This window comes from Fulvia fulva, chromosome 13 (genome assembly GCF_020509005.1).
Source record: "Fulvia fulva chromosome 13, complete sequence".
Lineage (NCBI taxonomy): Eukaryota > Fungi > Ascomycota > Dothideomycetes > Mycosphaerellales > Mycosphaerellaceae > Fulvia > Fulvia fulva.
Genome location: NC_063024.1, coordinates 537,318 through 551,751, shown reverse-complemented (window position 1 = coordinate 551,751; position 14,434 = coordinate 537,318). Strand labels below are relative to the sequence as shown.

At 45.7% G+C, this 14,434-nt stretch overlaps 1 protein-coding gene across 1 annotated transcript; it reads right to left on the bottom strand.

Annotated features, from left to right (window-relative positions):
- Window positions 1–13,547: 13,547 nt before the first annotated feature.
- On the bottom strand, window positions 13,548–14,189 carry CLAFUR5_14248 (Sorting nexin-3; the record flags this gene model as incomplete). Its single annotated transcript, XM_047913396.1, has 2 exons — window positions 13,548–13,907; window positions 13,974–14,189. The coding sequence occupies 2 exons, from the start codon at window positions 14,187–14,189 to the stop codon at window positions 13,548–13,550; spliced, it is 576 nt and encodes a 191-aa protein (XP_047769522.1).
- Window positions 14,190–14,434: the final 245 nt, after the last annotated feature.

Sequence of the window (14,434 nt, the reverse complement as noted above, 5' to 3'; positions counted from 1 at the left end):
CTTGATGAATCATTGATTCTTGCTTCTCCCTAAGAATTGCAAGAATGTCTTGTGGTGAGAGATTCACCTGGGCATCAATTGCATCGCGAATTGAGCCAAATGAGTCTGGCAGAGCTGCTAAGAGTTGCTGGATCTTTCTGTCCTCAGTCTTGATGTCTTGGAACTGAGGCGAGATTGAAACAGCCCTCCTTGCAATTGAGCTAAGCTCCTGCCAGGCGTCATCTATAGACTGGTCTTCTGTCATCACGAAATTGGTGTATTGCTGAAGCAAACTTCTTCCAGTAGCGAGAAGTCTTCTCTTATATTTAGCTTCAGCCCATTCCCACAACTCCTTCGCATGCCGGATCTCGTATGTCATCTCTTGGTCATCTGTCGACAGACAGATGTACATCTCATACAGGGCCGTTGCATTGTGCCGTCTGTACGATGCCTTCCTTATCGCTTGATCCAAAGGAAGGGATGACTCCGATGATGCAGAGGGTGTCGCTATAGATGGGGTTGCAGCGGGAATGTCCGTGATGATGTCTTCGAGGACCCAGTCAACCTGCTTTGATACCAGGTGTATTCTCATCAGCTTGAACCATGTTTCGTGGTTCTCTCTTGTCAGAAGAGGTGCTGCTCTCTTTCTTATAAACCCAGTCTCGTTCTCCATTTTTTGTAAGTTGAGGGACAGGTTGGCTGCCCTCAGGTAAAAGGATGTATTCGGTCGTACGCGATCGGATCGAAATGGGATAAACCGAACGCGAGGTTGATAGCGGAGAGGATGGCTATCCGCCGGGAAGAGGAGGAAAGTCGGTCGGTAAGGATCGTGTTGGTGCTGAGACACTGTAGCGTAACTCTCTCAGCAGAGGGGGTTTCTGAGACACTGCGGCTCTCTCAGATGGAACAGTTAGTCGATGCGAACGCGATGTCCGGAGAGCGACTCTTCTCAGTAAGCTCGCCCACTTGTCTGAGGTATTGGCACAGGCTCCCTGACTCGGAGTCTGACAGTGCCTCACTAGGCTCTTTCACGTCTTATATGCACCTACAGCGCGGCTGTAGCTTCCTGTGCAATGCGGGTGCGGCCTCCAGTCTGCCTTCCTTTTGTTCTGAAGAGGAATAACTCCAATACGACTTTGTCGAGGGTGAAACACCGAGTTGCTAACTCGGGCTCATAACCTGTTAAACAGGTACGAGTTGCGCAGCAGTGGAAGACGGCGGATCACACCAAAGACGAAGAAGGACCCAATGGGATAGCGTGTATCTACATACAGTATCGCCGGTGTTGGTGTAGGTAGATGCTAGGTGTCCGGATGTTGGCCAGCCTATAGGCTGGCAAACCCTAGTCACGTGATCTAATCACATGACACACCCACACCTACATGCTTGTCCTGCGGCCTGTATGTTCTCAACAGAACTTGACTTCGGTCTTCTTAAACTCGTACTTATCGATGTCGAGCTATAAGCCGGCGTCTACGAGCTTCTAAAGGACCTTATAGACGTGCTCGCGGTGCTCCTCCTTAGTCTCGCTATAGACTAGGATGTCGTCGATATAGGTAGTATAGAACTAATCGAGGAACTCCTAAAGGATGTCGTTAATAAAGTTCTAGAAGGTACTAGGCCCGTTATAAACGCCGAAGGGCATAACGAGCGACTCGAATAGCCCGTAGCAAGTACGGAAGGCTATAAGATACTCGTGTCCTTCTACTATTCGTAACTTGTTAAACGTAGCGATAACATCGAGCTTAGTGAAGTACTTGGCCTTAGAGAGGCGCTCGAGCGTCTCCTAAATCAACGGTATTAGGTAGCGGTTCTTCTTTATAATAGCGTTTAAGCCTCGGTAGTCTACGTAGAAGCGTAGGCTACCGCCGGGCTTCTTAACGAATATAACGGGACTACTAGCGCTAGAACGGCTCGCTCGAATAAACCCCTTCTTTAGGTTCTCTTCGAGGTATCTCTTAAGGACGATAAGCTCTTCTCGGGACATAGAATATAGCGGTCCGAACGGTGTCTCTACACCTTCTTCTAGCTTAATCTTATAGTCGTAAGGGCGATAAGGAGGCAGCTCGTCTACGGCTTTAGTATCGAATACGTAGAGGATATAGTGTGCCTAAGGAGGGACCTTCGTAGTAGGGTCGGTAGGTATACGCTTCTTATCGAGCTTCTCGAGGGCGATGTCGATATCGCGGAGAGAGGCGGCGAAGACTTAAGCTTTAGGCTACTTAGTAGTAGTAGTAGTAAAGGTAGCGGCGTTTACCTAGAAGATCTTAGTATACTTAGGACCGCGCTAAGGCGGCGGAGAAGGCGGAGGTGCCGGAGGAACTTCTAGAGGGAAGCTAATAGTAAGGGAAGTCTAGTCGATAATAGGTCGGTATCGTCTAAACTAGGGGAGGCCGAGGATAAACTTCTAATACGGTAGGGACGTAAGGAAGCTAGTGATCGATATACGCTTACCTCCGAGAGTGATTAACGTGTATATAATATAAGTAATCTTACTAGTAGTAGTCTCCGTACTGTTAAAGAGTTTAAGGGTACGAGGGTACTTTAGTTCCTAGGGTTCGAGGTTAAGAGAGGTCGCGAGTTTATAGTCTATAAAAGACTCGCCTAGTACGCTAGTATCTATAAGAGTGAGATTAGAAGAAGAGAGTTTCTTTAAGCCGATATTTATATTTGTAACGAACGGTTTATAAGCGTAGTCCTTACCCGTCTCGTCGTATAGGTCTAGCTATACTATATCAATCCTTAACTTCTTTCCTCTCTTTACTTTCGGTAAACGTTATTCTTAGTCTTTATCGCGTCAATAAGGAAGACCTAGGCTTTTTCCTACTTAGCGGGAGTAGTAGGAGTAGGCTCGATAGCGCTAATAGCGCCGGGAACCGGGTTCCGGGCGTTACGAGTAGCGAGCTACGGATAGTTAACTACGATATAGCCTAGACCGCCGTAGTAGGTATATAGTCCGGCCTAGTAACGGCGAAGCTTCTCTTCGGGAGTAAGCTTACCGTTAACGAGGCCCTAGACTTGAGGGACGGCGGTACTAGCGCTAAGATCTATAGTATTACCTATAGAGACGGGAGGGAGAGCCGTAGGAGCGGCGGCGCCTAGTAGAGTAGCGAAGTGGCTTCCGGGACTACGAGGCTAACGACCTTAAGAACGGGAAGCGAGGAGAGAGGCGGTATATTTTATATTAGAGTCGAGGCGCTAGTAGGTCTCGACGAGCTTACGGAAGCTTATAGTACCGACGTCCTTATCCTCGAGGGCTCGAAGAAGCTCTACTAATAAGCTATAGCGGAGAGTACTCTTCTTAGTCTCTTCGTTATAGCCGGTAAACCCGATATCGCGGTTAAAGGCCGCGAGGTACTCGGCGAAGCTCTTGTTCTTCTATAGGAGGTTATAGATAGCGTTCTAGGCGGTAGCTCTACGGTCTAGATCACTAAAGGCAGTACGGAGGTCCTATATTAAGGTAAGGACGTCTAGGTAGCCGATAGTCTATATAGCGTTATCAATATAGTATTATACCTAAGCCGCGGCGTCTCCCCGAAGGAGGGAGAAGACGTACGTAACCTTGTCCTTCTCTTACGGAAAGTAGTCGGCATTAGCTAACAGCCTAATAGTAAGCTATGTCCTAAGTGCCTCGAACTTACTCTTATTACCGTCAAACTCGTCTAGGTCGTTAACCTTCTTAGAGAAGTACTAGCGGTAGTTATTATCGGCGTACGGTACGAGGTTCTAGAAGGTGTTTATAATACCTTAAAGGTATATTACTTAGTTGTTTACTTGCTCGATCTACTAGGCGGTCTCGCGGAAAGAGGAGACGGTACGGTTAATAAGAGCGTAGGCGGTATCGGGGTTAGCGTTTACCTAGGTACCGAAGGTAGCGGCGTTCGAGAAGGGGATGTTAGCCTACTTACTAAAGTAGAATAGAGTGTCTTAGTTATCGAGGTTGACACCTCTATCGGTAGCGTAGTCACCTATAAGGATAACTCGAGTAGTTAACGGTTTGTTAGTCTTTCGTAATATTAGGGCGAGAGCCTAGCCTATAAGATATAAGAGTAAAAGCGAGAATATAGGTACGAAGTAAAGATATAAAGGGTATAGTATAATTGCTATATAAAACGAAAGACGAAGAAAGTAAGAGAGGCCTAGGGAAGGCTAGATACTTATGCGCGACCCTCGCGAGTACGTGTCCCCGTATTAATAGGGCTATCCCGTACGAAGCCGCGCTTAGTAGCTTTACTTAAAACCTTATTCTAACCTGCCCTACGTTCCGAGTCTTCTACGTGCTTCTTCTAGGGTCTAGCGTAGTCGCGGGTACTCGCGGGAGTGCCGTAAGTTATATAGTTACGAGCCGAAGTAAATCTATTAAGGGTTAGTAGAGTAGTAAATTGAGAGGGCGAGGTCCCGTAGAAAATATTACGGGGTATATAATTCTTAGCGCTTATATACTAAGCTAGACTTTCGCTTCTTAACGACTTCTAAGTACTCTAAGGCTCTTCTGTCCCTACCTTCTATACACTCTATAGAGAGACTATAATAAGGACGTTCGAGTTTATATTAGGATCTATATTTACTTCCGGATTTAGGTCCCCTAGTTCGTGATCGTCGCTCGGCTAATATATAAGCTTTTAAGGAAGGACGTCGAGTTTGTCTAGACTAAGAACAAGTAGTTCTCAAAAGAGAACCTAGTAAGATTCTTAGTAATAGTACTAGCGTCAGTGACTATCTCCTACGCCCTAGGAGCTAGTAGGATCTTCGTTTCTATTAACGCGAGTAGTATTAGGTAGGGTTGTGTAATATTATAGGAATTACTAGATAACACTTGACGAAGACACCTAGTAAGGTATAAGAGCGGCACCTAGAACGTAAACGAGGCTAAGTACGATATAGGAAAGCGGGAGTGCCTCGGAGTACTAAAGGGCCTTAAGAAGGTATAGCGCTACCTCGTAGGAGTAGACTTTATCCTCGAAGTTAATGCTAAAACGCTAGTATAGTAGTTAAATCGGCTAGTATCCGACATTCCAAACTCTATAATAGTAAGATAGGTTACTTAGATCCGGCTATTTACCTTTAAAGTAAGGTATGTCGATAGGAAGAAGTACTCCGGACCGGATATACTGTCTCGTAAACTACCTATAGCTAAGGAGCTTACGGAACCTAACGATAACATTTATAAGATAATTAACGACAAATTCTTCCGTTACGCCGAGCTAGTTAACACTTTCCCCGTTATTCTAGGGCGTGAACGACTCCTCGAACCCTAGTATAGCAATAATTCCGAGCTTATAGCTTATATTCTAGTATATTAAATACGACCGGAAGGGGTCACCCGGTCTAAGTATCGAAACCTCGTAAAGAAGAGTCCTCGGTACTACTTAAAAGACAAGCTCTTGTTTTATTAGCGGCGAAGGGGTGTACCGATATAGCTAGTAGTAGACGATAATAATGCTTAGAAAGAGATCGTGATACACTATTACGAAAAGTATAGTCACCGGAGTATAGAGCTAGTATATAATCTTATTACTAGCCGGTATTACTAGGAGGGCTACTTCTCTAACGTATCGAATTAGGTAAGGACTTATGCTCCTTATAACTTTCGCGAAAGCAACTAGAGAGTAGGAGAAATATACTTATCGACTTAGTAGGTTATAGGAGAGAGGTAGTACTACGATTCCGTCTACGTATATAGAAACGGGTACTTACTTATTGCCCGAGAAGCTCTAAGTAGGTAGATTAAGGCAAAGGTCGTACGGAAGCCTCTAAATTCGCGGGCGATTACTAAGTTCCTATACGAGATAGTATTTAGCCGGTATAGATACTACTATAAGATTGTGCTTAATAACGCTAGTATTAACGAAGGGGAGGTAGAGAGGATGCTTCTTAGTATAGGTATTAAGTATATCCGGATCTTACCCTACTATCCGTAGTTAAATATAACTATAGAAGTAGGACATCGACCTGTTCTAGCTATATTAGCTAAGCTTACTAAGAACACCTATAAGTCCTAGGAACGATAGATTACTACGGTGCTTTAGGCTAATAGAACTACGGTATCTAGAATCACGGGTATAACGCCGGCGGAGGTTCTATATAGCTATCGTACTGTTCTCCTAATCGAGGTAGAATACCCGATATAGGCGAACTATAAATAGGGATCTAGAATCACGGGTATAACGCCGGCGGAGGTTCTATATAGCTATCGTACTGTTCTCCTAATCGAGGTAGAATACCCGATATAGGCGAACTATAAATAGGGATCTATTAGATTAACGGAGGAGCTATTAGCTATTTGGGCGCGTTAATTATAGGTACGGGATATAAGTCTTTAGGAGTTATAGGTACGGAGAGTAAGGCTTCGTACCCTAAGTAAGGAATACTTCGATACTAAACGTAGTATTAACTTCTAGGGGTTCTAGGTCGGAGATCTTATAGTTAAGTTCGACAAGCCGTATAAGGATAACCTATCTAGAAAGATTAGTTACCGCTAGCTTAGGCCGTATCGTATAGCTAAGGTGTACTTGGGGTTTAGTATATACGTCCTCGAAGAGCTTAATAGTATAAGGTTAAAGGGTATATAAGCCCGAGAGAACCTAAAGCTAATCCTATAGTTAAGACCGGACCCGGAGCTTGATCTTCCCAACGCTAAAGACATTATAGCGCTAGAGAATAGGGTTGATATCGAGAATGTTAAAAAAGGCGATCTTCTAAATAAGAACAGACCTACTACGTCCGAGTCTAACGACGAAGAGGATAACAATATACTTCTAATAGGCATTAATAGAGCTGCTATACTTCCGGAACTAGAATCTAAGCCGACGAGACTATAGGTACGGCCTTATAACCTTACTACGGAGGAGATAGCCAAATTCACTAGGATTTAGGTTAAAGAAGGGATAGGACTTCATTATTTCCTTTTTTTAGGCTACCTAGTTTCTAGCGTGCTTGACTAATTTCTAGGCTATATCCTTATTTTGTTAGTAGGCTTACTACAAAGACTAGACTTTAACTTAGCCTCCTTAGCCCTTATAGAATGAACTTACGATCTCCTTAGTATCTCTAGACTAACTACTTAACTAGACGCCGGACCCGCCTTCCTTACGTATAACTTATAGGTATAGTTTCTTAGTTTATATTAGCGTAGCGGAGGTGAAACTAGGGACAGTTTCGTAATAGGGGAGGATATATTAACGAGCTAAGGGCGTCCTTTAGAGCTAAGGGCCTCCTTTAGACCCTGAAATTTGCGCGTCTAATCTCGTTAACCTTTAACGGTTGATTACGTAGTAGGGGTATATAGGGGGTACTACGGAGATATATATAGTTAGGAGGCGACCTTAGTAGGAGGCTAGGATTTACGAACAAATATCTCTATAAGGTAAAAACACGGGAATCTAAGAATTTCAGATTTATTATCTTTTAGGATCTTAGTATATATTTCACGGCCCGCAGACCGGCAAATATATATACCTACGCGTAAGCTGTCCTAAGGTCACTAGGTACGCCCTTGCTTACTAGGGTAGTTAGTCGTCTATAGTACGTAGGGGGAGCTTCTCTTTAGGATTATAGTTAAACTACTTGTTTAAGAACTGATCTAGGTCATTAGCTACTATCGCGCTTAGTTTAAGGCTATTATTGTTATTATTGTTATCCTCGCGCCCCGTAGGTATAATATAGAAGCACTCGGCCCTAGGCCGGTACGCGTATATCTCCTATACCCGCTACGAGACTTCCTAGTAATCCACCTCTTTATCTACCTCTAGAGCGGATATATTTAGCTCCGCCCCTCCGGCTATAAATACTACTAATTCGCTAGTAAAGGGCTTTAGTCTATATTTTGTTCTACCAATATAGTTTAGAGATTATACTATTATCGATGTCTTATTATATAGATAGTAACCGAAGTAGTAGTTAGATCTAAACGCCACCTCGCTAGTTTCCTAGAAGATGTTCGGGTTGTACGCGGAGAGCTACGGTAGTCTAAAGACGATGTCGTATTCGAGGTTAGTAACGTAGTATAGCATTTACTCGTAATGACCGCCGATAACTACGTCTATAAGGGCTATATATATGATCTAACGCGCTATAGCCGATCTATCTCCTAGTATTAATCGTCTATTCTTCGTTAAAGGGATTAAGGGGGTTATATATTCACGTATAAATTTCTAATTAAGAAAGAGAGAGGTAGAGGTAGAATCTATAAGGCCGCGAGCCTTTTTATATTATATTATTACGGGTAATACTATATAAGGGTATATAGCTAGTTGTTATTTATCTAGTATATATACCGATATCTTAAGCTCCTTACTATAGTCCGTCTCTTATATTCTATATCTCTTAATCTTATACTCTTTCTATCTTAGAAAGTTCGGTTACTAACCGCTATCTACTACGCTTAGGTAGCAGTCGTACTATTTCCCTATTACTATAGGTCGGTAGTAAGGGAGCTAAGGTTCGCGTTAGCGTTCGCGTTATTTCGTAGACGTAGAGGGCGGTAGTCGCCGTCGTAACTATATATCGGGTATTCGGAGTTCGTTAATATATACGAGCCTATACGGTAGCGGTAGTACTTACCCTACTTCTTAAGGTCCTTACGCTACTTACGGTTTAATAAAGGTAGGTTCTGTAAGTAAACCGGTAGGTCCTCCTTCTTCTTCGTACCTACGTATTATAGTAGTTACTAGACGATTATAGCGGTCGTACTAGTAGCTACGGCGCCTACGGTATCACTACCACCCTATACGCCGTTATTATTCGAATTAGGATTACTACGTAGGCGCTCCTTCTATAGATATAGTCGGTCGGTCTTATAGAAGCTCCTATCTAATACCGTATATTCCTTAATAATATCCTATATATTATATAAGCGTCTATCTACTTCCCTATTGCCGAAAGTCTTAATAAAGTACTTACGGTTTAGGCGGTTACAAAATAGTATTAGCTTAGTCTCGTCGGTCCACTCTATCTAAGTACGTAGCTTCGAGTAGCGAGCGTAGAAGGTAATAAAGGTCTCGCCCTACTCCTACTTATAGGTAGCAATATTAACTATAGCCTTAGTTCCTTCGTTACGGGTACCGTACTAGCGCGTTATCTAATCTAGTAGTTCTTTACTAGTCTTAAACTCGTTAAATAATTATTATCTAGGCATAGGGATGCTTGGCTTACTACTTCTCTAAGGGTTACCCTATGTCTATCTATCTATAAAACGTAGGCCGTCTACCTCGGAGCGGAAAGTAGTTATAGTTAGCTTAAGAAGTACGCTACTATACTAACTATCGAAGTTAGTGTCGTTATCGTTCTTAAAGTACTTTGGATTAGGTACACCCTTACTAACCTCGATACCGCGTATTAGAGTACGGTTAATAGTAAACAGGCGTTCTGAAAGTTCGATTAGTAGAGTCTATATATAGATATTACGCGCTCGAGAGTCGCGACCGTTATTATTATTAGGCCGTAGACGGTTTCTATTACGTCCTCGGTCGTTATTACTATTACCGTTATTATTATCGTTACTACCGCCTCTACTAGTAGCTTTACGATACTTACGTATTAGCTACTCGAGTAAAGTCTCGCACGGAGGTAGATAGGAGGGTCGGCGACTAGAGCGGCCCCTATCTCTATTCTATATAGTGTCTTTAGTAGCTTAGAGTCGAGTCTTTAGATCGTCAACCTCCTTCTATAGAGCTTAATTCTTAGCTTTGGTATCCTATACCTTCTTCTTCTCCTTTTCGTAAATCTCGCTAAATTACTTATAACGTGCTTTACTACCGAGCGGGCTATACTACCGAGCGGGCTACTTATACTAAGAACTATACTACTTTTACTTTAATTACAACGGTATCTTAATATAACGACACCCTATAGAATTGTTACTAGGAGGACAATTCCTCTTTAGATTCTTCGCTATCTAGCGAGTCTACTTAATAGGTACGTACGTTATGCCCCGACTTGCTATATCGCTTATAGCGTCGTAGCCTTAGTACTAGCCGAGTACTATCTAGCGACTCTCTACTCACTTCCTACCTCCTAGTATCCTCTAGAGGTATTAATTACGACGCCTTATTAAAGGTTAGAGACCCTCTAGACTAAACATACTTACGCTTTCGTGCTTTCCGCTATATAAGGGCCTTATTAGACTTACGTAGCTTACTAATCTTGCTTCGTATAAGAGCTATCTAATGCGCTATCTCTCTACTCCCTTTTATAAGCTAATATACCCCTTCCTATAACGAGTTTAGCGATAAACCTACCCGGGTATACATTTGGTTCGTTACTAGTATCAATTAAGAGTCGAATTCTTTTGTAGTTCGTAGTATCTTCGACTTATAAGGGGTAGAGTCCGGAGCTAGAGGGGTTAGCGTACGTAGCTTAATATTAAGCTTGTCTATTACTGCCTATAGATTAAATAGAACTAAACTAGCGCCTCTAAAGCTCGATAGGATGTTCTCCTATCTAAATATAGCGTTATAGGCTGCCCGGAAGGCGCGTAGGAACTCTACTTTATCGATATAAGTAATACGCTACTATACTAAGCCCGAGAGCTAAGTACTATATACCTTCTTTAAAGGCAAATAGCAACCTATATCTAATAGCTAGAGTAAGTACGAGGCGTGCGATAGTATATATAGGGCTAAGATCTTATATTCCTTATATAAATTCTAGAATGCCTTCGAGTTATAGCTCTCGTAGCTATCGATAATAAGCAGTCTCTATACTCTAGTCGTACGAGCTATAGTATGCTTCTAGAAATGCTCTAGCTACCGTATACCGAACTTATTGTTAGTCTAGCTGTTCTCTATTAGACCGATTGTCTAGTCTAGACCTAAGTTGCCTCTTAGTACTAGGTACTAATGTGCTGTTTACCTATAAGGATGACGTAGGGTAGGAGCGCTATTCCGTCTATATAGATAGTCTTAATCACTATTGCCTATTCTCTGTTACCCTATTGAACGACCTTCCTCTTTCCACTACGCCTTTCTGAACCCGTAACGACGCTCTGAGACGTAATGACACCTATTATGAACCCTGTCTCGTCGAAGTTGTAGGTGTCCTAGTTAAGGATGCTATACTTCTCCTTTATATTACGTATAAGCAAGAACCACTTCTCGATAACGTCTAGATCTTCTATTGGGGCTCGCTAACGATCATATCCACGTGTCATGCGAACCTTTAGCTCACGATGCCGCCTAATGAACCTGTCTGTCCAATTGAGACCAGCGGGCTTGAGACCCTTCTCTTGTAGCAATGAATCGGCCATTGCTCGTACACTAGCCTTTGATGGCGGGAATCCTCTAAGATCCAGCTCGAGTATGTACTCAAGTATCACCCTCTCTTCTAGCTCTGTAAGCTTCTTCGAATTGGGCTCGTAGTCACCCCGAGGAGGTCGTCCATTCAATCGATACCCTAGTGTAGTTCGAGACGCGTCGTATACCTTTGTAGCAAGTCGATTCGTGATTGTCGCGTCGCGTTTCATGGCCTGGACAGCTAAGGTCAGTTTGGCCTCGTTTGAAGACAATACACGCTATAATGGTGGTTACATAGCTGTATCTGTAGAAGTGGTACAGTTCTTGGCAAAAGTGGCCCGCTCGGTGGTGTGGCCCGCTCGGTGGTGTGGCCCGCCCGGTGGTGAAGCACGTTATATTACTATATATAAGCGCTTCGTTATTGCCTAATATAATGTTTTGTTTAAAACGTCGCGGTTTAACGCGACAATCGAGGAAGCCGAGTGCACTAGGTGTTTATGCTAGCGTTCTATGCAGGCCCGGCCAATGAGCCGCGAAGGCAGGTTTGAGGCCGCGCTGAAGGATTGTCTTAAGCAGCTGAAGATCTCTATCATGACAAGAGCCAGAATTGACTCGAAATTGCATTGTTCTTTAGAGATGCTCCGAGAGGGGCTCGATGGATATCCCTCAAGATTTTGTTGTGGAACAAAGCATCTGTCTGATTTGGTTGGCTGGAGGGTGAGAAGTCGTCCAGTGTCGGTTGAATGCTCTTCGACTTATTTGTATTTACGGTTACAGAATGCTTTGACGATGGCGCGGGCTCCCAAAAGAAGGACTCTATGTCGGTTATATCGGTCGACCAAGTCTGCAATGCTGTTGCTGTAGCGCCCTTCGACATGCTTGCAGGCTTCCCTCTGCTTAGAGGCGGAACTCGACGCGGCAGTAGAGAACCTATAGCAGTGCATCGCGGGAGTGATCCGAGACAGGATTCCCCAAGCCCGACCCTCCAAGTACGCGTCGCCAGCCTGGTCACAGGAATGCGCAGACGCAGTCCGCTCCACGGCAGCGGCGAGGCGCCAGTGGAAGGAGACGAAACAGGACGCTGCATACGCCCGATACCGCCGATTAGACAACGAGAAGGGCAGGATCATCCGGCGCCAGGGCAATATCGCGTGGCGCGACGCCGTTAGGGAAGCTATAGGAGACCAGAGCAAGGTCTGAAAGCTCACTAAGTGGGCGCGCACGAGAAAGCCGGGGACGCCGCCGCCACCACCACAATTCCCGCCTATCCACAATGGACAAGGGATCCTCCAGGAAACCTGGCAAGGCAGAGCCGACGCATTAGAAGAAGCGTTCTTCCCTCCTCCTGTCACGGCTCGGCTCGACGACATCGAGGGCTTCGTATACCCAACAGAGCTCGAGACTAGCCAAGAGGTAACAGAGGCGGAGGTACTAACAGTGCTAAAAGCAGCGCCACCAGACAAGGCCCCTGGACCGGACAAGATCCCGAACCGATTCCTTAAATACTGCCGCCAGACGCTCGCCCCGTACCTCGCGGGGCTGTTCACGACATGCCTCCGGCAGTCCTACGTACCGACCCCTTTCCGGTGCTCGAGCACAGTCGTCCTCCGTAAGGAGGGCAAGGCTAGATACGACGTCGGGAAGGCCTACCGCCCGATAGCCCTACTGAGCACGATCGGGAAGGCGCTGGAGCGCATCGCGGCCGACCGCATCTCTAAGCTAGCCGAGGAGCACCAGCTCCTCCCGGCCGAGCAGATGGGAGCCCGGCCAGGGCGGTCCACCACGACGGCCCTAGAACTCGTTACGGAGCAGGTCCGCACAATATGGGCAACATGCCGACAACAGGTCGCCACCCTACTATCACTCGATATCTCAGGGGCGTTCGACAAGGTCTCCTATGCTAGACTGCTTCACAACCTCCGGGCGAAAGGCATACCTGGTTGGCTCGTCGCGTTCGTCCAGTCCTTCCTTACTAACCGATCTACGAAGCTCATCCTTGGGGAGTGGCGTGAACCCCATACGCGGCCTACGGAAACGGGGATCCCGTAGGGCTCTTCGCTCTCCCCGATCCTCTTCCTCTTCTTCGCCTCCACACTCCTACCGCTGCTTAGGGGCAGCGCCGGCGGTCGCTTGTTCCACTGAGTGACTGCTCGACAAGGGAGAGTCAGCTGTGTAGAAACATCATAATTCGCTAAACGCTCTAAGCAAGTACAAAACGACTTGTGCATGGAGCACCACACGACCACCCACAATCCTCTTCCACGAAGCATATTCCACGTTTACATCTCCCAAGCCCGTGTAGCGCCATACCTGAACCTTCGTATCCTCCCTCTCCCTCTACCACGCATTCCGATCCCAGTTCGGATCCTGCACAAACCCGCCCAACACGCGACTGCCCGTCTGCAAAAGCGGATGTCCCACCACAATCTTCAAGAACCTCTCCAGTCCCCTTCTCCTCTCCTCAATAACCGCATCATCAAATCTGTTCAGATACACTTTCCCCGGCAGAGGTGGTATACTGACCCTCGCCGACTCTCTCTCAAGCAAATCTCTAAACACCTCGAAATCGCTGTATCGTCGCCGCACCTCAGATCGGCGAAGTTTGAAAGCGGGAATGTTGGTGCTCAGACGAATCAGGTAGGTAGTATAGCGCGAGTTCGGGTTCGAGGAAGGTTGGTGCGTTTGCGGGTCTGTTACCTATAATCACGCAACCAAATCAGTCCACCCACCCTTTCGAGCCTCTACATCTCTACACAAACTCGCCTCAATCTCTAAGAAATTCTCCGGCACGCCATAGATCTCCTCAAAACTCTGCGTATGCGGTTCTCTCCCCGTACTCGAGAAGCCCGGCGGGAGATTCAGTTGCGACTGTCGTGTACTACCATTCTGCTCCTGTCCCTGGCCCTGGCCTTGAGATTGTTGGTCTTGCGCCTGTTGTTGTGCTGGAGTGTCGACGGGGCGGGGATCGATCCGCTGCATCCTGACGAGCTTGCGAATTGTTTGTGTTTGGCCAGTGTTTGAGGGTTTCGATCGTGCTTGGGGTCAGCAGATCGAGGGCGCTGTTCTGGGCAGCGGGTCGGCGGAGAGATGGGGTTGCGAGGGGGTGCTGAGGGTGGTTCCAAGAGGGGTGGATTACGGTGTAGAGGAATGGTGGTATGTACAATGGTGTTTTGTTTGCGGAGTGAGTGGTGGAAGAGGGTGCATTGCGGCTGCTGAATGACGAA